This window comes from Natator depressus, chromosome 1, assembly GCF_965152275.1.
Source record: "Natator depressus isolate rNatDep1 chromosome 1, rNatDep2.hap1, whole genome shotgun sequence".
Lineage (NCBI taxonomy): Eukaryota > Metazoa > Chordata > Testudines > Cheloniidae > Natator > Natator depressus.
In genome coordinates, this window is record NC_134234.1 from 226,566,680 (window position 1) to 226,594,137 (window position 27,458).

General features: G+C 40.8%; 1 protein-coding gene across 1 annotated transcript in view; it reads left to right on the forward strand.

Annotated features, from left to right (window-relative positions):
- Positions 1-27,175, forward strand: part of EFCAB6 (EF-hand calcium binding domain 6) — a 153,739-nt gene extending 126,564 nt beyond the window's left edge. Inside the window, exons 26-31 of the mRNA XM_074936748.1 lie at positions 5,456-5,668; positions 14,006-14,233; positions 16,763-16,940; positions 17,777-17,961; positions 21,028-21,177; positions 24,999-27,175. Coding sequence (XP_074792849.1) covers positions 5,456-5,668; positions 14,006-14,233; positions 16,763-16,940; positions 17,777-17,961; positions 21,028-21,177; positions 24,999-25,121 — 1,077 coding nt within the window. The 3' untranslated portion in view covers positions 25,122-27,175. The remainder of the gene's footprint in view (positions 1-5,455; positions 5,669-14,005; positions 14,234-16,762; positions 16,941-17,776; positions 17,962-21,027; positions 21,178-24,998) is intronic.
- The last annotated feature ends 283 nt before the right edge of the window (positions 27,176-27,458 follow it).

Consider the following 27,458-nt stretch of genomic DNA (forward strand, 5'->3'; position numbering starts at 1 on the left):
ATCCAGTCCCCCACCCAGGGACTGCCCCCCAGCAACTGCCCTCCCAAGGACTGCCTCCCAGCACTCAACCCCTCCATCCAGGAACTTTGCCCCGGTATCTAGTTCCCCCATCCAGAGACTGCCACCAGTCCCCCTCCCCCGGCCCCGAATCTGTCCCACATGCACCAGCTACTCCCATCTCCCTGCGGTCCCAGTCACCTGCCCCTCTCCCTGCCCCCCCTATGGCCCTAGCCCCCTCACGCGCTGGTCCCCTACCTTGGCTGCAGCCCATCCTGCTCCCCTGCTGCTGCAGTCCTAGTGCCAGGAGCCTGCTGCAGCCGGGGTCACTGGACCAGCAGGGTGTGGGGGCACTGAGCACGCTGGCCTCCTGCCAATGCTGCTGGGGGAGGGCTGATGTTGGTGGGCCTGATCATGCTAGGGGAGGGCGCTGATGCAGGGTCCAATCCTGCATCACCCAATTTTTGCACCCTCATGCTGGCTCTGTGCCTGGGGCAAGTGCCCCTTCCACCCCACCCTAGTTAGAGCCCTGAGGATGACACACGGGCCACAGCTGTGTGCTGATTGGGCCGCCTGCAGGCAGTGGGTTGAGAACCACTAGTCTAAACCATGGAGCAGCTGAGGATAGGGTTAGGGCCAACCAGCCTCAGGGCTAATAGGGCCAGGCTGGAGCTCCCCTACATTAGAAGAAGGGAGTAATGCACCACTCAGGATTTAGCTCATGGGAGCTGCATTTGACCAAGATCAAGCCTTGGATAAAATAGATAAGGATCTGCTGAACTAGTAAAGTGATTTTCAGGGAGGAAAAGTGAAAACGTATGTAAGAACGGCCATACTGGATCAGATCAAAGGTCCATCTAGCCTTCATTTCATTCAGTGTTTTTACCTGTATGGAAGATTTCTAAAAGTTCACCCCTCTTACCTTGATGGCCCTTTTAAAGTTGGCCAGCAGAATGTTGGGCCTTGAGGATTCCAGGACACGTGGAGGTGACTGACAGGGTCTGCATAAGAGATTTCACTACCCAGAAGGCAGGAAAACTTAAAGAAGAGGAGAGAGGTTATGAAAAAGCTAGAAAGAGAGATTCAGGGGCAACAAGCAGGGTTCACAACAGACAGAGAGGGGAGACAGAGAAATGCTGGAGAAGAGAGAGAGGATCCGGAGGGAAGAGTTGCATAGCTATAAAAACTATCTCTGGACAAACCCAAAAAGTTACTTTTTTAAAGTGGTTTTATGCTGGTGTAACTTGGTAGTTACACCAGTATAACAAGAGGTTAATGGAGTGGTGAAACAGGTATATTAATCCTATGCATACATAAACACAAATGTATGAGATTTGAGAACCATCTCATCTGTCATGTTACTTCAGATATTGTTTTGTGACTAAATGACCTTGACCTCTGTGCAAAACCTAGGCAATAGCCCTTGTTCAGAGGACCTGTGTAGTGCTTAGGAAGACAGAATTCTTCCCTGCTACCAACAACAGGCCAGGGCTTCTGCAATTAGCTACTCCACTGGCTCTGGGCTTCCTTTCCTGGCAACATTGGCACTCACAAGGTTTATCTTCATTGTGGCAGTCTCCATTCCCCCAGACCTCCTTGAAGAGCCAGGGGGTTCTCCAGTGCTGAGAGGCCACTGTAGGAGAGTTAGTACAATCTCAGACTGCATTAACATTCCTGTGGCATTCCTACAAGCTGCAAAGTGAGGCAAAGCTCATCTTCCCCCTACCTACAACTTCACCCCCTGTCTGCCCAACACCTCCATATTCTTATCCTGAACCTCTAGATAACCCTTAGTGGTCAAAAACATAGTGGAGGTTGCTGATCCCCCTCCTTTTACAGATTCAGATCATTGTGACATGATCTAGCCCACAGTAAATGCTTTGAAAATTGATTACGAGTAGAATTTGACTAATATTGTTATTTAATTCCATAGTTATTTTAGTTAACCTTATAAGAACTTGGGGTTCTCTGACCTCAGGTGAGAGAGGTGTTCAATGACACCTCCATCAGAGGATGAGGAATGAGGTAAGGGCTGATCAGTCCAAATCTATTAATATATTCTTCTTTTGTAAAAACATTTTAGGCACTCAGCTGATTGTGTGTAAATCTCATTAATTTAAAAAGCAATTGTAGACATTTACTGTAATGGAGGGCAGAATTGGGCCCATAGTAAATTATTTCCCCTATTTTAAAGTGTCTTGTATAATGGTTGTGTTTCTTTTTGATCTGATCTTCCATAGTAATAATACTGCATCTAAACATTGCTGAGCTGGAATGCGTGAGTGGGTGTCAGTGCAACTGTGTTCAAAACAAGTGTATGAGACGCACAAAACTTTCGTTTTCAGTGTATCATTTTCAAATCTGACACACTCTTAACCCTGGTACATATTACTATATCTAAACTCCTATTCAGATCAGTAGCATTCTGCAAGCTGAAAATCTACACTGTGTGGTAGATATAGTGGAAGACTAATGCATAGTAATAAAACCCACCGAACATTGTGTATTTGGAGTAGCCAGTTTTCAGAGTAAATAACTGCTGTGTTTTGTTATTTATTTATGAACAACGGAATACAGAAGTCCATTTTGCTGCCAAAGAGTTACGTTTTCAAAAAGTTAAAATTAATTAAAACTGTGCAGCTAAAACCATATTCAACGCTTTCAAATTTTACCTCTAAAAAGCAGCAGAAAACTTCAGTTTTTAATGAAGCCAAGTCCTCTTTATAAATTCAGTTTCAGCGACTACAAAATATGGAGTTATATTTAAAATAATTAAATTATTTTTGAAGAGGAACTACTTTGTTTTCAGGATTACATGCTAAGCTTCAATCCAGTGCAATTTCTAAACTCTTGAAAGCAGGATTTTCATAACACAAATGGCAACTGTCTTTACTATAGCTATGCTAGCAAGTACTGTTAATATAAAAAAAAAGCTATTATGAACACTTCCATTTTTAATTCAAGGACATTTCTTAAAAATATGTTAAATGTTAGTATTTTATTTTATACATTTATAAGTTTAAAAGTACAAGTTTTGCTACTCTAAGCAATACTAAATACCAAAAAAAGAAACAGATGGCTTTTGGTCTTGTACTTTAGTTTCCTTGTCACTTCTCACATGATCATTATAACTGAATGGAAAAGAAAATATGTTTCTTCCATAACTACAAGAAACCTGTCACCTAATCAGAAAAGACACCACTATCTTCAACTGCAAATAACACTTTTCAGTATTAACCACACTTTACATAAAATGTACCTGCAGGATAAGAATTACAGCTGTATTATTAAGAGAAGAAATATGAGAAATGGAATTATGCATGCAGACACTGAATCGAGCCCATGCTGCATTTAGGGAATGAAGACTGCCAGGCATTGTACAATAGATCTTTCTAGGTTTCGAAAACGTTCTGAAAACTGCAAAGCACTGCACTTCTGTTTTTAATTATTGTAATAAGGCAAAGGACATTATTAATAAAAATCTAACTGCTCGGGAGTGTTTGAGAGAATGACACTTTTTGGAGGTCTAGCTTTCCTTATTTATTTCAAGAACTTTCATTTAATTTTGTTTTACATAAGACTTGATGCATCTTAATGTTAAGGAAAATTAGAATAACAGCAACAAAAAAGATGGCTACTAGATCTGTTTGCAAAGCTCCCACTGATAACTGGAAAATCTGAAAAAGTTACACCTTAATGCACCAGCTCTGACAATCTACAATATACATCTCATTGTCCCACCTTGAACACCTCTAAAAGCTTTATACAGTGGAGTTGTGGTCCAATGCTTAAAAAATTGGACTGGGAGTCAGGAGTCCTGGATACTTTTCCTAGCTCTGCCACTAACTTGTGTGATTTCAGTAAGTCTCTTAACCTTTCTGTAACGGAGTTTACCCAGTTGTATAAAAGGGGATAACAACAGCTATTAATCTGCCTCAGAGAGCAGCTGTGCAGCGTAGTTCATATCAGTTATATGCTTTTGGATCATTCATGAAAAGTGCTAGATAGGAACAAGTACTATTTTTTATACTGATTTGCCAGTATTAATTGCAGTTTGCTTCACGGACCTCCTCTAGGATATCAGAGCCCAAGCCTGGACCTAGGAGCTCTGCAGATTGCATGGATTCTTCAGCCACAGAAATTCCTAAGGAGGAAGCACCTCTCTAGGGCACCCATGAAGCACTTACATGGGCTGCCAAATACTTTCCTAGATAGTGGAGTAGCAGGGCCCACATGATTGTCTCATATGGCAATCAGATGCTAGGAAGGTGCTGAGCATGCACAATACCTCTCCAACATCCGGAAAGACATGGGCTCTTCACTGTCTTTCTTAAAGGAATCTGGGGGAACCTTAAAGGATCTGTATGGGCCAAAGAAAGTGTCTTTTCACCAAAACAAAAAGGAGTACTTGTGGCACCTTAGAGACTAACAAATTTATTTGAGCATAAGCTTTTGTGAGCTACAGCTCACTTCATCGGTTTTCACCCTAACCCTAACCACTGAGGCAATGAACTTTGCACACTGAGCTAACTTTTACTAACATCGAGCATCCCATTGTACAGTTTACACAGTTTGAGGGTCTTACGTGCCCTAGAGATCCATGACAACTGGGGTCAAGATTGGTCTGTCAGTTACTACAACAAAAGGCATTGTTCTATTATTTTGTGGGAAGAATACTTTTCATAAGATATGTGGGAGCAGCTGAGATTGCTGTCTAGGCTTGTAATGGATGAAAATGCTTGTGTCCTAGTGCTCAAATGACCAGCAAAGCATTCTGCAGCTCATCTGATAGCAAATTTTGATTTTAGGACTATGTTTAAAAGATTCCATGGTTACATAAAAAGTTTTAAGCTTGTATTTTATCACTCGATTTCAGTGGGGGCCAGATCCTCAGCTGATGTCAACCAGTATAGCTCCGTTAACTAAGGATCTGAGCCATGGTTTGCCCACAAAAGCATACAGTAGTAAATACAATGATAAATACAAGATGAAAACTCTATTGAGGGTTATTTTGCAATATACCATTTTTTGACCAATTTTTTACAGCAGACATGGTTTCAAGTTTATAGGTTACTTTTTCCAAGATAAAGTATTATTAAGAATGTTTAGAATTCATAATGGGATGTTGTAATTTGTACCCAGTGGCACCTCCATCAGAGGTTGAGGGACATGCTACCTTAAGCTCAGACATTTTTTAGATCTCTGTAAAAACAAATGAATTTCTTTGCTTTTATTGGCTTAAGTTTCACCCTTTATGTTATGTCAATTTAGATTTTTTTTCTTTTTAACATGACCCTTTTTCTCTTTCATGGTATATGCCGGCATTACTTGGAATCGATTGAACTGTAAGGCTGCCTTCTCCATCGACTTTCCCCACTATGACTGGCTGAAGGCCACACCACGATTTATGATTTATTCTGTGAATCCATCACTGATTTTGTGTGTATGTTCTGTCTAGACTGAGGAAGGACAGAAAGTCACTCAGCCTAAATCTTCTCAGGAGCTGTCAAAGAAAGAAATCCTTACGCGTATACAAGAAGTAGTGACTGCTCGCTTTAACACCATTGCACAAGAGTTCAAAGATATCGATTGTGAGAAAGTTAATACAGTATCAAAAGAGGACTTCCGGGGTATTTGCAACCATCACTTTCTGCTTCTGACAGACGAACAAGTAAGAAAAGTATTGATTATTTAAGTGTACAGCTAACTAAATTGGCATAGAGTATAGGGATGTGCGTACACATGCTAGTGTGTATATCCAAGTAACCTGATATTTTTGGTGCAAAACAAAAAGAATTGGAGAACATTATTTCATGAATATTTATTGCTGCAAGTATGAGGGATTGCTTTTTCAATATTATCTGAGTATGTGTGTGAACTACAATAATTGCAAGCTCTCTAAAGGTAAGCAGTATGTAGTGCGTCCTACACTAGTGTACCAGCAGAATACATTCAAATTTCAGTTGCACAAATCTTTAGGCACACTCTTAGGCCTACAGTCCTGATGAGGATTCTCTCTGTCTTTGTTGCATAACCATTCATTTCTGGTGCCTCAACAGGATCTCCACTGGTTAAATTCTGTTCTCAGATACACAGTGCAGCTTTCATTGAAGTCAGTGGAAATTGCACGCATGTAGCTGAAAGCAGAACTTGGTCCCATGGGTCCAATTTTGCCCTAAAATATATGGTCACAACTCCTATTGACTTAAGTGGAAGTTACACCCATTTATATGAAGGGAATATTGAGCTCCAAGTCTACTTTTTCTTTTGCATCTTCTGACCATTTGTAAAGCTTTCTATGTGCCAGATCCTGCAAGCCAGGTTGGAAGTCAAAACAGCTTGGTCTAAGGGTCAGATTCTCAGCTGATGTAAAGAGGCATAGCTCCAGTTAAGTCAATGGAGCTAGATCAGTTTATACCAGCTGAGGATCTGGCTGTAAGTGTTTTATTCAAAGGACTTTATTAGGTCTGCACTGTACACTGGTGCACAAGATGGGAGAGGATGCAAGAAGTCCTCCATCCTTGTGCCCTGTGCAGTGTCTGGATACAGAAGTAGTCTTTATATCTCCCTGAGCCAAGGACTTCTCAAGTCCAGGTGTACTGCTGTTCCCACATCAGTCATCATACGGGTTAGCTGAGTTGACTTCGTCATGCAGAGACAGAGATTACATCCTCTGCAATGGTGGCATAACGGCCTTGCTTTCCAAGGGACACTGAATACATTGTATCTGTCTGAGCCACAAGGACTCCAGGAGTTTCTGCTCGAGTGGCAAGTTTCTGCCCTGCTCCCTAGCAAAATCTGCACACAATTCGACTGAAGAGCTTATCCCATCTTGATTCCATTAAATTCCTGTACTTCCATATCAACAGAGAAATCTGTAAAAGTCCTTTTATCATTTGTGATTTTTGTTTGCCATCAGGTGTTTTTCTCTTGGACAGATACCCTCTTGGCCACTGTATTTTCCAACATTTGCTTGACTGCTTCAGTGAATATTTTTTCAGGTGCAAGATGTGCTTTTGATAGCCCCTGATTCAGAAGTATATTCCATAGGACCATGTGCTGCTCTGACTTACTGTTGCCAAGGTAACTACAGTTCACCCACTTCATAGACAGCTGCGTTCCTTGCAATTTTTCAGTTCTCTGACTCTTCATATTCACATATGTTGAATAACCATATTTCTTGTTCTTGAGAATGACTCAAGAGTATTCAGATTACTTCTGCAGGCACTGGCTAAAAGATCAGCTCCTAGAGGGAACTGTGGGAATTCATCCATGATGTCTGGCAGTGGTACACAAGGACTCCTTCATTTTCTTTATTGGAGTCTTCATAAGTGTCTTCTGTCATTTACTTGTGTTAATAACGTTACTGTCTGACTGAGCTTCCAGAGGAGGCTTCACCAGCGTCAGTCAGCAAACTGGTGGCTTTGGTTTCCATGCTCCCCTTAGCATCCTAAAAATAAATTCAAAGCAGGGGGAAAACTAACAATCAGGAGGGAAGGCAAATAAAAGTTGAAAGTCTTCGAATACCAAGACTTATTGGCACAGTTCAGCAGCTCCATTCTAACCTCTTTTGGATGGACACTGCTGCAGATTTTTCTTTGGATTGTACTGATGTTCCCAATGAAATAAGTGATTTGTAAACAGAAAACTGTCCAGTTACTGGCCATGTTCCTGGTCATACAGGTCCCTGAGCCTGTGTTTTCAGTGACATCTGGTCAAGGGTTCCTTGCAGAAGGGGTATGTTGCTATGTCTGATCTTCAGTCCCCTCAGCTGAGGTGCATTGGCTGGGGGGTAGTGTGAGGTTTTGCTCTGGGTTCCTTCTGCTTGGGGTGCCCTTGGTTCCTTGGTTCTCTGAAGTTGAAACTGGTGCTCTTTATCCTGCTGTCATGCAGCATGAAAGTACTGCAGGTACTTGCAGTTTTCTGTTGCTGCTTCTTTCAGACTGATTGTTTTCTTGTACTGTTGATCTATCTGTATCCATCCGTTATCTCTTGTCATAGACTTTAGATTGTAAATTCTTTGGGACAGGGACTGTCTTTTTGTTCTGTGTTTGTCCAGTGCCTTACACAATGGGATCCTGAGCCACGACTGGGGCTTCCAGGCATTACGATAACACAAATAATAAATAACAACAGAGACAGGCGTAAGAGTTAGTTGCTGGCTGGTTGCTAAGCAACTAATCTTCTTTCTCAGCAGCTGTTTGGTCTCTCATCCTCCTGGGGCAAAGGAAGTGACAGTGGTTTGGGGCTTCTCTCTAGGAAATTTCTACCACTGCTCAGCTACATTTCTAAAGTTCCCACTGGATCAGCTGCAGCCTCAGTGGAGCTTTTTATGCCCTGACTGCAGCTTGAATTTGGCAAGAATGACTCTGATTAGCCTGCAGTGCTGAGACAATGGAATCCAGCCCCTCACCCTCCTCCCAGATTCTGTATCTGCTAAACCAAATGTGGATAGTGCTGCAGCTTCCTTGGCTGGAGTTACTGTTATTGTGTCAGAATGGGATTTCTGCTCCAACGGCAGGGTGGATAGAAAAATAGAAGGCAGCCTGAGCTGAGATTTCAGCAGCTGTCCAACCTTCCTGCTTCACAAGAGCAGTCATGTCATGATGCGACACCCTGAAAAAATGTGGATCCTCCAAACTATAAAGAATTCCTCACTGCTTTCTACAAAATGTCCTGAGTGACTTTTTTCAAAGCAGATACATCTGTGGATTTCCAAGTCCCTGCATTTCACAGCTGGACTCCAAACTGTGGCCAAGACTGTGGCCCTGTGGCATAAATTTGATCTAGTTGGTACTATTGAAGTCTAGTGGGATGACTTGGATGATTGGAATGTTAAAATAATGATTATAACCTATTTAGGAAGGATTGAGTGGGCAAAATGGGAGGAGGAGTGGCTCTTTATGTCAACAATGGCATTACCTGTTTCCATGTCACTGGTAACTCAGAAGAAATTGTCTTAAATGCTTATGGATTAATGTCCTACAGATAAAGCACAAGATGGCTATGAGTTGGTGTCTGCTACAGACCACCAGATGACACTAGGAAACAGGATAACTGACTTCTCATGCACTTATCTATAATGTATAGTGAAAAAAGCTGTGTGAACTTGAGGGACTTCAGGTAGAGTAACATATGCTGGAGGTTTCAGGCCTCATGTACTAAAACATCCTTGGAGTTTCTAAATGTTATAGATGACAATTACCTAACTCAAAAAGGGGGGATTCTGTATTAAATCTTGTCTTGACAGATAAAGAGGAACTGATCACAGAACTAAAAATTAATGGTAGGTTAAGTATGAGTGATCATGACTTGATCATACTTATAATGTGCAAACAGAATAAAGTCCAGATCAGAACTATCTCTACTTGGTGCTTTAAAGGGTCCAATTTCACAAAGCTGAAAACAATCGTGAGCCAAATCAGCTGGGAGGAAGAATTTAAACAGAAAAATGTGAATGATAAGAGGGAATTGTTTAAGGACACTTTACTAGATGCTCCAAAAGCCACAATCCAACAGTGGAGGAAATAATATATTATAAAGGAAAGAAAGGGGAAGTTGATAGTAGTGAACATAAATCAGAAGCTAGGAATTATAGAAAATTGAAAAGGAAAGCAAAGGGACACAAGGAGATATCTATGGCTAATACAGAGTTGATGACACTAAGACGGTTTTTAAGTATATTAGGGACAAAAAGAATCCCAACTATGGTATCAGTCCTTAATAGATGGAAATGGTAGAATGATCAATAATAATGCAGAAAAGGCAGAAGTGTTGAATAAATATTTCTCTTCTGTATGGGAGAAAAAAAAACAGATTATGTAGTCATATCATATGAGAACACTTTTCATTCCATCTCAGGAGGATGTTAAACAGCAGTTACTAACGTTAGACATGTTTGAATCAGCAGGTAACTATCATCCAGATAACAATCAATGGAACAATGGGGAAGACTGGAAGAAACTAATATTCTGCCAGTATTTAAAAGGTATAAATGGGATGACCTGGGTAATTATAGGTAAGGCTACAATTTAGTCACAGAGGTTGTGGAAGTCACGGAATCCGTGACTTCCAACAACCTCCGTGACTTCAGCCTGTGAAGGTCAGGATCCCGGGGGTTCCCCGCTGCCCATGGGGGCAGGGAGCTGCAGGGTACCACAGGCGGTGGGGGTACCCTACAGCTCCTGGCTACTGCGGGTGGCAGGGGAACCCCCAAGCTTCTGGCTGCTGTGGGTGGCAGGGGAACCCACAAGCTCCCTGAAGCCACAGATGGTAGGAGAACCACCTCGTTCCCAGCCACTGCGGGCCCCCAGAGCTGTAGGAGGTACCCAGAAGCTCCTGGCCGCCGCAGCTGGTGGGGGGACCCCTTGGAGCTGCGGGCAGCAGAAGTACCCTTCAGCCCCCAGCTGCTGCAGGCGGTGGGGACCCCCCACAACTCCTAGCTGCTGTGCAGCTGCCCTGCAGATCCCCATTTTGTCACAGATATTTTTAGTAAAAGTCATGGACAGATCACAGCTTCTGTGAATTTTTCTTTATTGCCCTGACCTGTCCGTGACTTTTACTAAAAATATCTATGACAAAACCTTAGCATTAATTATAGGCCTGTCAGTCTGACATTGATCCTGGGCAGGATAATGGAGCAGCTGATACAAGACTGAATTAATAAAGAATTAAAGGAGGGTAATATAATTAATGCCAATCAACATGAGTTTATGGGAAATACATTCTATGAAACAACTTGTAATATCAAGTTTGGATGACAAAAGTAATAGTGTTGATGTAATACTTAGATTTTGGTGAGGCATTTGACTGAGCCCTGGACAACATTTTGATTTAAAAAAACTAGAATGATATAAAATTAATATGACTTATGAAATGAGCCTGGAACATCAACCCCAGAGGAAAGTCCTGACAGAAAACTCCAAACACTTCTTCATTCCAAGTAAAACACTCAACATGACAGCTAAAGAATGGGCCTAAAACCAGACCCTAGGTTGGGAGGGAGAATGGGCAGTGCCCAGTATCAAGGTATGAAGTATTTCACTTTCCCTTTTTCGGAGCAAAAAGCCTCCCCTCTCCAGCTGAAGAAACCTCCAGCTTGGATTCCATAGTCTTTAGAGTAAAAAAGCAGTCAAGGGGGAATGGGAGTGTTTTACAGCTAAAAAGGCTCAATAAGCAGATGACAAAATAAAAATATTGGGATGGAAATTCTGCCACCCATAAAACAACTAGCAGAGTGGGCCTGATTCTCATTTACACAAAGGCCCCTTTATACTGCCAGATAGTATGTAAGAAAGAATCAAGCTCTGTCTCTCCAGGTGATATTTTAATATTGAAGGGCCCTGCAAAGGCATGCTTATATATATCTATATGACATTGCCATGGCAGATCTTTCCAATCTGTATACAGCAATCTCTGTTCCTAACACAAGACCCTGCTGTTAAGGCTGTTATTGCTCAGAGTCTTTACTCAAGTGTTACTAATGGTCACAGCCAGGATAGGGACACAAAGGAAGTTACCTTTATCCCTTTCTGGATGATGCCCAATTTTTAATTACTATTAGAAAGGCTCAGCTGGAATCCACGTAACACTATAGATGGAGTATTTCATATTAAAAATAAGTTTCACATGGTCTGGTCATTCTTCATGAGGCAATGGAAAAATCAAGACTCTGTTGTCATGGACCTTTTTGTAAAAGTAGAGGGGTTAGCCATGGTGCTCTTGCCAAATTCCAGTCGGGTATTTATAGTGTACCTACCTAAAACTCTCTCCCTCCTTTTCTGCAGTTTCCATTGTATGAACATTCTTCTTCTCTTCTTGAACTCAACTGTTGCTATATGCCATCCCAAAAGTGGCTGTAATATTTAATGTTTGTAAAGCACTGCTGAAAAAAAGATTAAGTCAAGAGCAGTTTAAGGTTCACAATTTGATTATATTTAGAAAAAAAATCAGAAATGAAGGCCTTAAAAGGAGTGTTACTGCCTACTGAAGCATGGTTTAGTGTGACTCATTTGACTGTGAAGTGTGATACCCTTACTTACATTGTTTAGTGTTTTATACCATGAATTGTCCCATTTAAGTTAACAGAACTACTTGTGGCATAAAGTACTATTCAGTGTGGATAAGTTTATTGCAGTCTGGTCCTTAGAATTCTGTATGTTGCCATTGGGCCAGATTCTTTATTATTATTTGATCGTGGTAGTACCTAGGAGCCTTAGTCATGGATCAGACCCCATTGGGCTCATAGCTTGGGGTCTGATCAGAGAACAAAAAGAGCCCTGCCACAAAGAGCTTGCAATCTGAGTATAAGACAAGAGACAACAGATGAATGCAGATAGACCAGAGAATACAAGGAAACAATGAGATGGTATTGGTCAGCACGCAAGGCAGTGGTATCAGCATACCAGCAGCCCGTTATTTATTTTTTTTTGGTCAGCATCACAGAAATGGAAAGTTTTAAGGATAGTTTTGCAGCTGTTTATGGGGAGCTCCACTTAATATATGGGGCAGCATGGGAGAAACCACAAGGTGCCTGTTTGAAAATTTAACAAATGGACCATGGATGTTGACATAATGGGTCTATCAAAGGCAGGTGTGATGTCTCGATAGTGAATGAGAGAAGATGGGTGGGGAGAAGGGCCTTCAAAGTGAAAACAAATAGCTTTCGTTTGGTATGGTAGAAAAGACAGAACCAGTGGGAAGATGCAAAGTGACAGGCTAGGAACATGACCTTTGCAGCAGCATTCTGAATGAATATGAGCAGGGCAAGATTTCATTGGTCAATGCCAGGGAGAAGTTTGTTGCAGTAATCAAGGGGTGAGATGGACAAGAGTGTGTGTGGATGGATAGGAAAGGCTATCTGTTAGAGATGATATGCAGAGAGAATCTGCAAGATGTAGATATAGCCTGGATGTAAGGATCTAGAGAGAGGTCCAAGTCAAAGATGGCACCCAGGTTGTGGGCCTCAGTGACTGGCAGGATAATGGTGTTATCCATGGTGATCAGGAAAGGAGATGGGTGAGTCTATGAGGTAAAAGATCAAGAGTTCTGTTTTAGCTATGGTGAGCCTGAGCTGATGGCTAGACATTCATGAGAGAAAGACAGGCTGAAATTTTAGTTTTGACAGAAATAGACAAGTCTGGAATAGTGAGGTAGTTCAACTAACTTACTCTACTAGTAATTCCATTGGAATCAATGGGACCATTCATGCAGTGACGTGCTATTCAGAATGAATAATAAGGTTCAGGGGTGCTGGAATAATTGGTATAGTGGTGGTGCTGAGAGACACTGAACCAAATTGTAAACCCTGTATATGATGGAAACCACTTCAAGCTGGGAGGTGCAACAGCACCCCCAGCACCCCTAGTTCCAGGACCTATGATAAGGGTACCATAATCTGGCCCCATCTCTTCTGAAATAATAGTGTGTATTATACCGATGCAGTTCATGACACTGTATTTTACCTATATAAGGCTGTAAACTGCTGTAAAGTTTTCCTACAGCATTCATTTAAGTTTTGCGAGGAGACATTTTTGCCTTCAGAGTGAAACAAAATTGTTGATGCAAATACAATAACTGAAAAATCTGAACAGCTTGTTGAGATGTTAGTAGAATTGAGGTGCACCTGGTAGAATGAGAAACTTGCTTCATGGTACTTAGACAGGATGCAGGTGCACCATGCATTTGATTTACATTTTCTGTTAAAGCATTCTTATATAGTGTAGCACAGTCACTGTGTCTAATCAGAAGGTTTAATGGTCTTAAACAGCTCACTAAGAGTCCAGTTCAATTAAAAAATGTCCTACAGAATCCCTCTTTCATTGTTTTCCCAGACTTACACTGACTTCTACAGAGAAGCTGTACATTTTTTTATTAAATTGGGCCCTAGGATTCCTGTCATTCCAAGTCACTTTCTCATTTTCCTTTCAACATTTTCTGTAACAGTCTGAGTATGTAATATACTTTTCCAGCTAGCGTTTACAAAAATGGTCTTGTGCTTCTCCATTAGTTTGAAAACCTCTGGAATACAGTGCCTGCTGATGCCAATGGAAAACTGAAGTACTGTGATTTTTTGAAGAAGTTCAACTCCGAAGTAGTGACAATGCCATCAGATACTCCAGCCACGAACAATGCTGCATTTTCTTCCAAGCCCGTTACCCCTGCTGAGCCTGGGTCACGGTTACCTTCTCAGCCTTCACGTCCCAAGACAGCATCTTCTCCTTTAGGTCAAGTAAAAGTAGGTGTTTGATCACTTAAGGATTTTCTAGGTTTTCACTTTTCTCGGTTTATTAAGGGCCTGATCCAATACCAATAGAAGTAAATGAAAATATGAAAAATGAAAATGACTTCACTGGGCATCAGATCAGGCCCAAATGTCTGTTGAGAAAAGCTTTGGCACTTTGCAGAGAATTTGGGATGATAAAAAAAATGGACTTGATCCTCAGTAGGTATAAACTGTGTAGCTCAACTGAAACAAATGGCGTTATGCTGTTATACCTGCTGAGGATCTTGGCCATTGTCTTACTAACTCACAAATGAGTCATATTGTAAATAAATACCTGTTATTTAACATAGGACAGTCACCTTTGTGGGAACAAAGTGAATAGGCCCAGCCATAAAAGCTCAGCTGCTGAAAAAGCAACATAAAAAATGTAAGATTTTTACCATAGGTCACCAGCCCAAGCTAGTATTGACCAAAAGTTATTACCCTCTGATAGCTGCTAGGCAGTCTCTAGGAAATGTATTGGTGGTCTGAGTCCAGTTTTCAGTAAATGTTTACCAGGGTCACAAAATCTACCATCATAATTGGCAGCCTTCTCTTCAGACTCAGCACAGAGGCCAAAGACTGAATGGTCTGAGGGACTAACCTGGCCCCATCTCCCATTTTGGTTAGCAGCACCTTGGCAGGGCAGTGTAGGCGAGTTTTTCCAGATTTCCAGGACTGCAGTCTCCCGGAATATCTCTCCGGCATCTCTCCCAAGCACTAACATTCATAGAAGATTATGAAAATCTTAAAAGGAGAAAGAATGAAAGAGTTAGCCAACATTCCTCCTGACAGTTTGAATCTCTTGGCTGTATATTCTTCTAGTCAGCAACTTATAAATTCTTCAGTGCTTGGAAAAAATTATTCATATTACTGCTGACTATACTTAGATGGTTAGCTGTTGAAAAAACACTAGCCAATTGAATAGACTTAAAGATGCAACAAACTTCCCACAGTTGGTAAGTCTAAAAGCATTGGCCAGTTGTGAACTTGATTATTGTACTATCTGTAAGTCATTCCATCGGAGAGGCCTGACAGTTGGTCACATGCTTCATTTATGACCAAGGGATTGATCCAATTCTCACTGAAGTCAATGGAACTTTCCTCATTAGCTTATGAGCTGGACCCAGAAAGATCATAGAAGAGGAGCAGAGGCCCCCCAAAATGCACATCTCTTGAACATCCCCAGGTCAACCTCATCACCACTCATCTCCCTAGAAGTGCCATCGTGGCTGTGCATAAAATTGGTGTGGGGATCATGGCCAAGATTTATGATGTAAGCCTGAGATCTGCAAGAATACACAGCAAAGACCCAGTGAATATTGCATTATACTCTGGCTCCCTTCACAAATGTCAGTGCAGCTCACACCATACTGCTAAAGGCTGAGGGCTCACAAGCCCATGCTTAATCCCTCCTTATTCTCAGAATGAATCATAAATTCTACTGAGTAAGGAACCTACTACAAAGAATAATTGTTCCCCTTCTCCCTCTTGTGCTTCTGAGGAGAACTCCCCTGTGGTGATCTGTGAAGGGAAAGAGATGGTTGGAGAATATACAGGGAACATACTCTGCACCCTTCCAATCCTTTTCTCTTGTAATGGGGTTTTACTGTTCCTCTCCATGCTGCCTAAAGGGAGGGGAATATATGACCATATTTTAGGTAGGCTTGGCAGAATTCAGGGTTTCTTTTTTATAATTTTGACATAATATTGATGTTTATTTTTAAGCATTTTTGACATCTATTAATTTAGATTTTCATAGTTGCAGGAAATTACAGGGAGAACATACAGGGGGGGGGCAGACAGCAGTTATTTAATGACAGTAGATATCGAGATTTTAAAAGTTAGTTTTATAACCATTAAAACACAAATTGTCAACACTACATGTCGAAATCTACAAAATAAATATTCTTATATCAAACTGTATTAAATTCTTAAGCAGTATTTTTCTTACTTTGCCTGTCTGTAAATTTCAGTTATAATCTATAAAATATTTTTGTTGGGTTATGTGTATATGATGAAATCGTTGTTTACAGACATTTACTGATAAAAATCGAATACTTTCAAGCCTAATTATAAGGTTCTTTCACTTACTGTTAAAATTTATAGTAAGCAAATTAGTATACTTGCTTTAAATTGTCACTATCCAAGAACTTGTGCATCGATCTATTTATTGTGAGATTGACATCAAATGACATTTTTAAAACAAATATATCTGCCAGTTAAGGAACAATGGGTTCAAGGGGGGAATATATACAACTGAGCTATGAGTTAAGCAGACTCAAGAAATTACAGACAGAAAAACACTCGGTAGATTCAAGGTAGATCAATTTCCAGCCTACTATTATGTTCCTCAAAGTAGAAGCATTTTTACTTTAATGCTGACACAAATCAGATCATAAATAAGGATGCTGCAAACATCCTAAAGTTATGAAGCACTAGAACTGGGATTTCTTTTAGTGTTTTGTCTACATAAATATTCAAATTTGTCTGTTACTTTAGACTCCAGTGTCCAGCCGGCCTCGTACTGCAATGGCATGGTCCCCACCTTTACTGAACTGCGAACCAATAGAAAATAAAATAAGAAAGATCATTCAACATTCCTGGAGAGAAATACTGAAAGACTGTAGAGAGAAGGATGTTGACCGGCTAGGAGAAATCTCAACATCCGATTTCTTAGGTTTGTTGCCATCTGAAAATTGTGTTACCTCATGTTAAAATGTGCTCCAGTTTTTTTCTAGGTGCCAGTCTATGGGATAACCCTGCCCTTAGCAAGTGGTATCAGCTGCATGAGTGATCCAGGTTCTATTATGCTATTGTAATGCAGAATTGCTCAAGTGAGGTTTGGGGGAATGCACTGCTCGGCAGACTTCGCTGCTCATTTGAAAGGGAGAGCATGGTTTTAGGTGGTGTTTGTAACACAGCATAGCATATGTACTGGAAGACTGGCCACACTCCCCAGCAGAATATTCCCTTGTGGAGCTGGGGAGCAATAGTAAGTACAGGCCCCCGGATGTTTTTCCTAGCGCTCCCTCAAGTGGTCCTCTTGAAGTCAATGACAAGACTTTTATATATTTCAATGGGAGCAGAATTTCATTCTTAGATAGGTATGCTGCTCTTCTGCTATGGAGTCGTGGGAGGACAATTCTCTGTGCCCTCTTTCCCCAGTCAGGGTATCTGCATGGACAGGACAGACTTTTGGCCTAAATAATAGCATATAGATTCGTATTCCATTTGTATAGGAACAGTTACAGCTCAACGAATATTGGACTTATTTCTTGCATTGTCTTTAAAGTTTTTATCACTTACCTGTTATCCTGCTAAATGTGAATTGTTTCCTCCACCCCTATGTATAGCAGGATCCAGATAATGCATTTATGTGATAGTCACTGGAACTGGTGGCCTGTCAACATATACCTAATAACTAGTCAATCCAATTTTTGTTTTAAAACAAAAGTCACCTATTTGCAAGGATGGCAAATTGACTGTCATTTGTTATTTCTGTGTTTCTTTCAGCCATTGCAGAGAAGTTCAGTTTGGATTTAAGTAAAGAAGAGGTTAGCCAAATAGCAACAAAATATGACGTTAAGAACAATGACAAATTTGCATACTGCGACTTTCTCCAAAGCTGTGTCCTATTAATGAAACCACAAGAAAGTTCATTGCTACAAAGGATGATCATTCAGAAGCCACGAATATCGGTACATTCATGGGTTTGTCTAGCTGTTTGTGGACAGTTTCTGATGCAGAAACAGAGTATTTTAGGGCCTGAGCCTGTAGTCATTGTATGCATAGAATCCCAGTGACTTTCCATGGAGTCCAGTGACTTCAGTTGACTTATTTTATTCATGTGATATTTACTTTAGTCGGAGCATCTCCAGAATCAGGCCCTATGTGTCCGGTTCATAGTACAATCTAGATACAGTTTGATTAATTATCAGCAATTGACCATATCTATAAACTTTAAAAAATGTGTTGAGAGGTATAAGAAAGGCCTAGAGGAAGACAGTTTGGGCTGATGAGTTTCAGGGTTAGATTCTGTCTAAAGGCAACAGAAAGTGGGGGGGGTGGACTGTCAGGAAGCTGGTTACTCCCAGAGTCTCTGCTTCAGCCCCAGCCCAGCCCAGCCAGAGAGAAGCTGTAATCTGTGCCTCTTGTCAATGGTCTTTTAAGGACAATCTGCCAGCTAGGGATAGCCAGTGTGCATTGCGCTCTGTCTACTCTTCATGACCTGCATCCCCAGCACCAGCACACATGCTTCCAGCGTGCCCCTTGTACCAGATACAGGGAAGAGAGATGCATAGAACCTAGCTGTTCCCAGCTGGGCATCCCCAGCAGGAAAGTTACAGGCAGTTTAACCTGCAATGGCACCCCCTGGCATATCTGGCTTCATAGGAACTATCAATCATTCATTATCAGTATGGAAATTAAGGCAAAACTATAATGTTTTGCTTCAGACAATTTCAGATTTTTCACATGAAGTTCCCTTTATGCACAGATTTGATACTGTGAAATTCTGTCTCAGAGCTTGGGATGGAAAGAGCCATAATTTGAGCTCTTGTCTAGTATCATTTTCTATTTATTCATTTAAGTTTATAAAGTATAATGAAGTGCCCATCCCATGTTCTGAACACCTTTACATAAAGTAATTTTCACAATAACATTTTTATAAGAGATTGCTCCACTGTATACAAATTCATACCAATAGGCATAATAAAAATAAAATAAAACTCTTTGCATGACAGGAGCAATAATAAAAATATCCTGTGGCTCTCAACCCACTCCTTTTCTCAAAAGCCAAATAAAGTTTGCAGGCAACACAGAGACTCAGGAATTATAAATAATGAAGAGGACAGGTCAATAATAGAGTGACCTGAATTGGTTGGTAAACTGGGCTTAAGCAAACAATCTGAGTTTTTTAATATGGCTAAATGTAAAAGTATGCATTGAGGAACAATTTAAGAATGTAGGTCATATTTTCAAGAAGGGGACACTGTCCTCAAAAGCAGTTATTCTGAAAAAGTTTTGGGGTGAGGGGGGTGGATAATCAGTTGAAAATGAGCTCTCAGTGCAATGCTATGGCCGAAAGGACTAATGCAATCCTTGGATGTATACACTGGGGAATATCAAGTAGGAGTAAAAGAGGTAAAATGACCTTGCATTTGGCACTGGTGTGACCACTGCTAGAATACCGTGTCCAGGTGTGGTGTTCACAATTCAAGAAGCATATTGATACATTGGAGAGGGTTCAGAGAAAAGCCATGAGAATGATTAAAGGACTAGGAAACATGCCTTATAATGATAGATTCAAGGAGTTCACTTTATTTAGCTTACCAAAGAAGAACCTACATGAGGAATAAATATTTGATAATAGGCTCGTCAGTCTAGCTGCGAAAGGTATGACACCATCTAATGGCTGCAAGTTGAAGCTAGACACTTCAGACTGGAAAGAAGGTGTACATTTTTAAGTGAGGATAATGCACAGCTTTTGCCACAGAATGGGATGGGGTCAGTTTCAACAGCAAGGTTAACCCCACATTAACCCCACATTAGCCATTGGCACAATTTACCAACAGTTGTGGTGGATACTGCATCACTGGCCATTTTAAAATCAACAGTGGATTTAAAAATAAAATATGGTCTAGTTCAAAAGGAATTATTATCTACTGCCTGTTATACAGGAGATCAGACTGATGATCACCATGGTCCTTCTGGCCTTGGAATCTGTGAGAAGCTGGGCCTTTAGCTTCTGTGGAGACATGCAGACACTGAGCTATAGAGAACAGTCTGGGTCCCACAGCCAGGGTGAAGGGCTCTCTTTATACTGTAAACGGTCCACAGGGGCCTTCAGGATAGTTGACGTAAATTTACATTAGGCAGCTGAGTTAGTCGTGATGGGACAGCAAATCCTTCCTTAGCTTTAGACTTCCTGAGATTAAGGTGAATTTCACCCTCAGTGCTCAGGGCATTGCACCAGCTGTACAGTGCTGTCTGTGCACTTACTGCACGCCGTGGTAGAACTGGAGTTTCCAGTGCCCTGTGCAGCCTGCATAAAGCAACTGTGGTCTCCAGCCCTGCACACTGGCGGGAATAACAGCTGGGTGGAGGGCAAACAGCAGCCCCTACCAAAGTAAAAAACAACAAGAGGCAATACATTCTCTCCCAGTTATTCCCATACTAGATTTTGACTGTCCTGCCCCAGCTATTCCAACTATAGAACTGTTCAGAACCTGGTTACAAGAAATATTATATCATGGGGCAAGTATTCTTTTTTACCCTCCTACTGTGCTTGGCTGATGAATTAGCTACCTTCAGGCAAAATTTGAATATGAAAACTTGCAACCTGAACAGTGAATTTTCCAAAGAGCTATAAGTAACTGAAAACAGAGGCTTGGAAGGGGAGCAGTTGTGTGACTTTAATTGCTGCTTCTCTGTAACATGTATAAAAGCAGAGGCCTTTGTTTAAATTAGATAGATAGATATCTATCTATCTATCTGATAAAGAATTACATTAATTTTACAAACACACACAAATTTTGGGCTTTAACAGTGCTTAAGTGTTTCAACTTCACTTGCTGAAGAATATTAGAAGGTGAAGAGAATCTAATAGCATTTATTCTGCACCACTCAAGGGTACAGTCAGTCTTTGGTACAATCAGAATTTCACTGTAACACCTTTACATTTCAGCATATGCCTGCACTCCTCTACCATGCTCTTTATATTAACAAATGCCCATCTTTCTCCCCCACCCACCCCACTTTGCTAGAGGAGTCCTGGACCACAGAGCCTGACATTCTTCAATGCAATGCTAAGAATTCAACCCCAGATCTTGCACTGCTGGAGACCGATGAGACGAACGTTTAAATCCTATGATGAAAGTGGGAGCGGGCTGTTAAGTGTTCAGGATTTCAGGCAGGTAAATTGCATTTACTAATCTAAAACTAACAAACTGAAAACCAAAAAGTCTCTAAATAACCTTACCGAAACAGTTTCCAAAATCATGTCAACTATACATTTGCAGATTTATTTGCTGTGACATTAATACTGAGTACTAATAATAATGGCAATCACCCTCTTTCCAATGCATATGCAAGCGCATGACTTCTTTCACACCAGAACTGAGAAAAGTGTTTTTTACAAGCTCAAGAGGGAGAGAGGGAAGCAGGCAGATGAGGAGAAATCCTTTCTACCACGCCTCTCTGCAGCCACTACTACAGCCTCAGGATGAGCTGGTATGTTCACTTATGAAGGGGGGAGTAGCCTTGTGTACTCCTCCTTATCATAAGGCAGCCCAGCTGGAGTACCATCCTGTTGCAGGCCACAGTTTGACAGGTACACCTGTCTCAGTTTCTCCTTCAAGTCCCCCGCAAACAGTCCAGAGAGTCTTTTTTAGTGCAAATAGCCCTTGTGGGTTAGTTTATTACAGAAGAAAACTCCACACACATAATCCCAACACAGTAATCCAGGCTCTACATTAAATACAGCACCAGGACTCCTCAGCACAGCCCAGCTCTCCAGCACAGCCCTCTCTGGCCCTGGGGCTTCAGTTCTCTGGCTCCAAGAGCCTTTAAGTATCACCCTCTACTGCTCTTAGCCTTCATCCCCTTCCAGCCTTCCCTGGCTCAGGACAGACAGCTAGGTAGCCCCTCCACTGGCTTCCTAGACCTCAGCCCTGGTCAGGTCTCCTAGCACTGGCTCTGCCTGTCTTGAAAGTCAGCAGGTTAGCCTCTCCAGTAGCTTCCTAATAATTCCTTCCTCCTTCCCAAGAGGGCCTACTGAGAGTCTTCTACTCACTAGCACTTTTCTAGAAACTACCACTCTCCTATCTACCTCTTTCTCACTGATCTTTTATTGTTCCTAGGTGCTGCCACAGCCCTTTAATTGGCCAAACTGGGAGCACCTGTTCTGTTCTGGCACAAGGCCACTGGATCTGCTTCACTTACAGGGGCCAGACACCCTTGTATAGGTGGAATGACTCTATCCTCTCTTTCTGCCTCTGTCCTTGCCAGTGGAACACAGATCTGTGGTACATAGGGATATGTATCCTCTGCATGGGCTTCTTAGATCCAGCACCTTACCAAACAGCAGAACCACACCAATTTCAGTGTCTTCAAGGCTGCTCCCCACCTTCAGTGCCTTATAGCACTGTGAGGCCAGGGATTAGTGCTGTACTCCTGGATTCACACTGCTGGGGAGTTTGATTGCTGTTTAGCATACATTTACTTCTTGTTTCAAGATCCTTGACATTTCTGTAAATAGAAATCAAACTCATAATATGAACTATGGGAACTACCTCCATTTACCAGTCATGTTGCAAGGATAAAAAAAAAAAGATGCATGAAGCTGTTTAATTAACATTGAGTCCAAAGGAGATACCACTGACCTTCTCCACCTGCTGTCTTTGCCACTTAAAACATTTGGTAAAATAATGGGTCAGTCCTCAACTGCACCAGGTAGTTAGCCATCGTTCAGCTCCCCACTTCCTGAGGCTGCCAGGAGCCAAAACATCCCCAGGTGTAACTTAAAGCAAACTGAAGACCTAAGGGCAGAGGTCCCATAGAAATTGCTCTAATGGGCTGGGCTCAGTTAGAGCAAGGTGTGGTCCAGCCTTACCACATATATGTTCTTCAGACATGCCACTACATGAAGGTTGGGGAGCAAGATACATAGAGCTATATCAGCTTTAGGCCTGAGGTTTCCCCTATATGAGAATAGCTTTCTGGTTGCTTTGTACTATCTCAGGAGTGTATAGCTACTGCAATAGGGGTGAGGATCTGGCCCACTGTATTTTTTTAAAATGTTGTGTAATGTCAAGTTTGTCAAGCATTTGGTAATAACTTTTTAACTCAGGCCGCTCTATCTCAAACAATTTATTTACATTAAGAGAAAAATGAAACCACCCCTTTTCTGTGATAGGATCTACTAGGGAAGTTGATTTTCCCCCTGCAATACATAAGTGCTACTCTTAAAAAATTTTCCTTAAGGTATTACAGACAAAAAATAAATGTGTTGCATAACAGACTGTGCTCGGCAAGTACTTGGCTTCAGCGGCTCCTTAGATTCCAGTTGATTTCATGAGGTCAAGAATTAACTGCAGCATAAGCAATAGAAGTGCATTTATATGTATTAAACGATACGCATTGAGCCAGGCAACGTTTTGTTAAGACAGTCAAATTACCCCCCAAAGAAGGGAGAAATCAGAAATGGGGTTGCAGTGAGGAGTGATTTGAAGTGAGATGATGTAAGATAAAAGAAGTGAGCAGAGAGATATTTGGATAACTTACAGGAGGGAAAAGCTCTCTGCTATCAGCACTCTCGTAGTTATCAAGGCTGGGAGATATATGAAAAGGAGGAGCGAACAGACTGACCACTTTTGATACCAGTGCTCCGCATAAGCACTGAAGTAGACACACATACGTATATGTGGCTACTGTAATCCCTGCACTATAGTGATTTCAGATACTGGCTTGGCTCAGACTTATCTGAGTTTCACATAAAATCAATGGCAACCAGTAAAGTACAAAAGGAGTTACCCAGATCAGAAGATGTCAGGTGCTGGGGGAGATCCTGCTGGACAACAAACTATTGCAGAGCCAGTGGACAGCACCTACAGGTACCCTGCAGGATGTATGCTTTAGAAGCACCTTAAACTAAAAGTAATACTAAGAAATAAACATCTCTTTAGCCTTGGTGTCAAAGGCATTAAGGGCCAGTTTTTTAAAAGTATTTAGGTGTCTAAAGATGCAGATAGATGCCTAGTTGGATTTTCAAATCACCTAGGCACCTAACAATCATCGAACTCAATGGGAATTGGGCACTTAAGTTCTTCTGAAAATCCCACTGTACACCTGTCTGCGCTTTAGGCACCTCCATACCTTTAAAAATCTGGCCCTTAATGTCTGTCACATCAGGTACCACCTGGTCAGTAGTGCTCTCATTAAAGTTTAAGGAAAGAACTCTTAATGTTGCTCTTAGGAGAATTACGGCACTCAGTGCCCCTTTAGAAATGCATATCACCACATACATAAGGGTTCTCACAGGTGGAGCGAGTAGATCTATTGGACTGGATTGTTTCTTCTGCTTCTTCGGGTTCAGGGGACCCTGATCCCCTAAGGAGGGTGCAAAGGGAGAAACCACAGTTGGTTAGCATCATCTGCTCATGTGGAAGCCCTCTCGTGGGTGTATTATGTAATTCAGCCTCCACCTGTGGTGAGAAAGTGGGTAGGCTGCTAGCTATTCTCAATGGCACCATCACCTGGATCCCTGCAGAGCTTCTGAGAGCAATTGCTGCTTGGGCCAACGTACAATAAATCACTACCCAAGGGAGGATTCAGGAGCAGCCGCCAGGGTAGCTATGCTGGCACAGGAAAGCTGGAAGGCAACAGGAAGATTCTGGTCTTCACAGATTTTTACGAAATTCGAAACCGTGGGGCTGAACCCTCAGGCAGTTTTGCAAAGGGTTTACGAGAGAGACTTACGTGGTGCATTGGCCTGTGCAAGCCCTGCGCCCAGCACTGAATTTCACCCTTGGCTCCTAACTTCATGTGAGCAATGTGGGTGTTAGGAAATTGTAGAATCCCCATCGCTGGAGGTTTTTAAGTGCAGACAAACACCTGTCAGGGATGGTCTAGGCAAACTTAATCCTACCTGAGCCCAGGGAGATGGAGTAGATGACTTCTTGAGGTTCCTTCCAGCCCTGCCTCTCTACGATTTTATGACATTCTGTGTATTTTGCAGGTGCTGCGTCAGTATCACATCAACCTGACTGAGGAAGAGTTTTTTCACATTTTGGAATTTTATGATAAATCCTTATCTTCAAAAATTTCCTATAATGATTTCCTCCGGGCATTCCTGCAGTAGGAAATGGAAGGTGTCATCAAATGCAAGAAACTACAGATAACAGAGCTAATGACTGATTTATAATTTCTGATTTCTAATTAGTAAATTAACCAACTACAGCCTTTCTTGCATAAGCAATCTCAAAATACTTACAATTCTGACAAATACAGTGGCCACAGGTTGTAGAGGAAATCTACAAGGCAGAACTATTAATAGTCACATAATCCATTTATCTGAGAAAAATGATACCACTTAAAGTTGTTATAGTAATGATTCTTAAGACCTTACAGGCATCTGCAAAAGAAATACATTTAAGAAAAATCTTTTTTTCTAATTAAAGAGTTTTATTAATTAAAACCCCTTTTTTAATTTCAGTAAAAAGGTTTGAAAGGCCTACTATTCACTTTTATAAGATAATAGAAATAATACATTTGGAAAATTGTATTATCCTTCATTATTAGAAAATTGTCTGCTTTACAATCTGTCTTCCCCCTGCCCCCCCACTTGATTATGCAGTGACATATTTATATCTCCAGTAGCTTTATATGTTGACATGGAACAGCTACTCTATTCTGAACAGATACACTAGCTGTGCCTTGACGTGTCATCTTTTTCCACTGAAACCTTTCTCCATAATTTTCCCATATTAGAACATACAAATGGAAGTTAAAAATAAAATTAGAAAAAGCTAATTCGCTATTCACTATTGTATTTGTCACTGCAAATGTGGAAGTGTATTACCACTAACGTGTGTCTCCTCATATTAACCTTGAGGTTTATTTTTATGGATAAACTATTTTTTATAATATATAGTGCACTAAAAGTAAAAAATCCAGTTAGATTTATTGGTTTTGCAAAAATGAATAGTTTGAGCACCTATTAGAAAATTATGGGAAAAGGTTTAAATGGAAAAAGGATAACATGCCAAGACACAGCTAGTGTGTCTATGGTATATGTAGATTTTAAAAGCGAAATTAAAAGATAATTATTTTGACTGTCAATCTCTTTGGTAAGCAATGAACTTATGGTAAGCAGGTTCTGTTTTTTGGGCTTCTATCAAGACTCAAATGGGTACATTTTCTCAGTAACCATTAGGTCAGTACATCTCTTTGTGGCATCTTGGATGTGTTCTCTGCCGCCCAGTCCTTTTCACTGATCTACTGAAGAGCTCTATGTCACCACGATATGTGGTTGCTTTCCATGTTTCTTTGCTTTCCTTCAAATCAAAAATAATTTTTTAAAAAAAGGGAAAGAAACATCTCAAAGAACAAGTTCTACATTTATAAGTGAGTCTCTTCACAGTCATTGTCTAGAAAGTGATCTGTGGTAGGATGTTTGAATGAAGGCATAAAAGGTGCAAACATGTTCTATACCTAACATTTTTAATGCATTTACAGCAACATCTTAAAAGAAGTCGGTAAAGTAGCATCAAAGACTTCAATACAAAGCAGAGTAACTACTAACTGGGAACAATGCACATCCAAACAATTTCTCTTTCTTATTGCTGGTGAACTTGCCAGCCATTACTATGGGTCTGATCCGAAGACTGTTGAAGTCAGCTGAAAGATTCCCACTGACTTTAATGGGCTTTGAAACAGGCCTTATCTGAGGAAATACTTACTCTCATTTGAAACTTCAAAGATGATGTTTGGTGGATTTTAAATAAAAAGTGTTAATGAGACTTGGGGTTGTTTGGCTTTGGTGATTTTGGTTCTTGATCTCTAATATCAATTATTTTGTTTATCATACACACTTCAGGAACACTTGTTATATATACACAAGGAATTATACTTGAAAATTGATACACTTGAAATAGTAACACAAAGGATGCTTTGTTACATTTTCTTTGAAAAGTATTTGCCACATATAAATCCATACATCAGAACTGCATTTAGTGCTTAGGTATATGACTAGAATGATGTAAGGGGTTCTCTTCTACCAACCCAATGTGCAAAAGTTCCAAGTTCCATTTACAGGTAATTTATATGGATTCACATAAATAAAAGAATCTAAAATCCATTTCACCTTTTTATGTTTAATTTTATTCTGAAAACTGCTCTCAAGACATTCCTTTTTTATGAATATTTTCCACACTTAATGTACATCAGTCAATGAAATTCAAATGCAATATACCCATACTGAGTTCTGTTATTTCTATGCTGTTTGCAGCTGTAAAAGAATTAATTTTCACCAAATTTACTATTTGGAATATACCTAAACAAAATATAATAAAAATCAAAACTTGACATAGTTCTTTTGGAAGTAGGGATGTTTCTTTATTGATATATTACTTACTAATAAGAAAAGAAAAAAACCTAGAAGTTCAGTAAATTTTCTTTCGAGTTCCTATGATGGGAG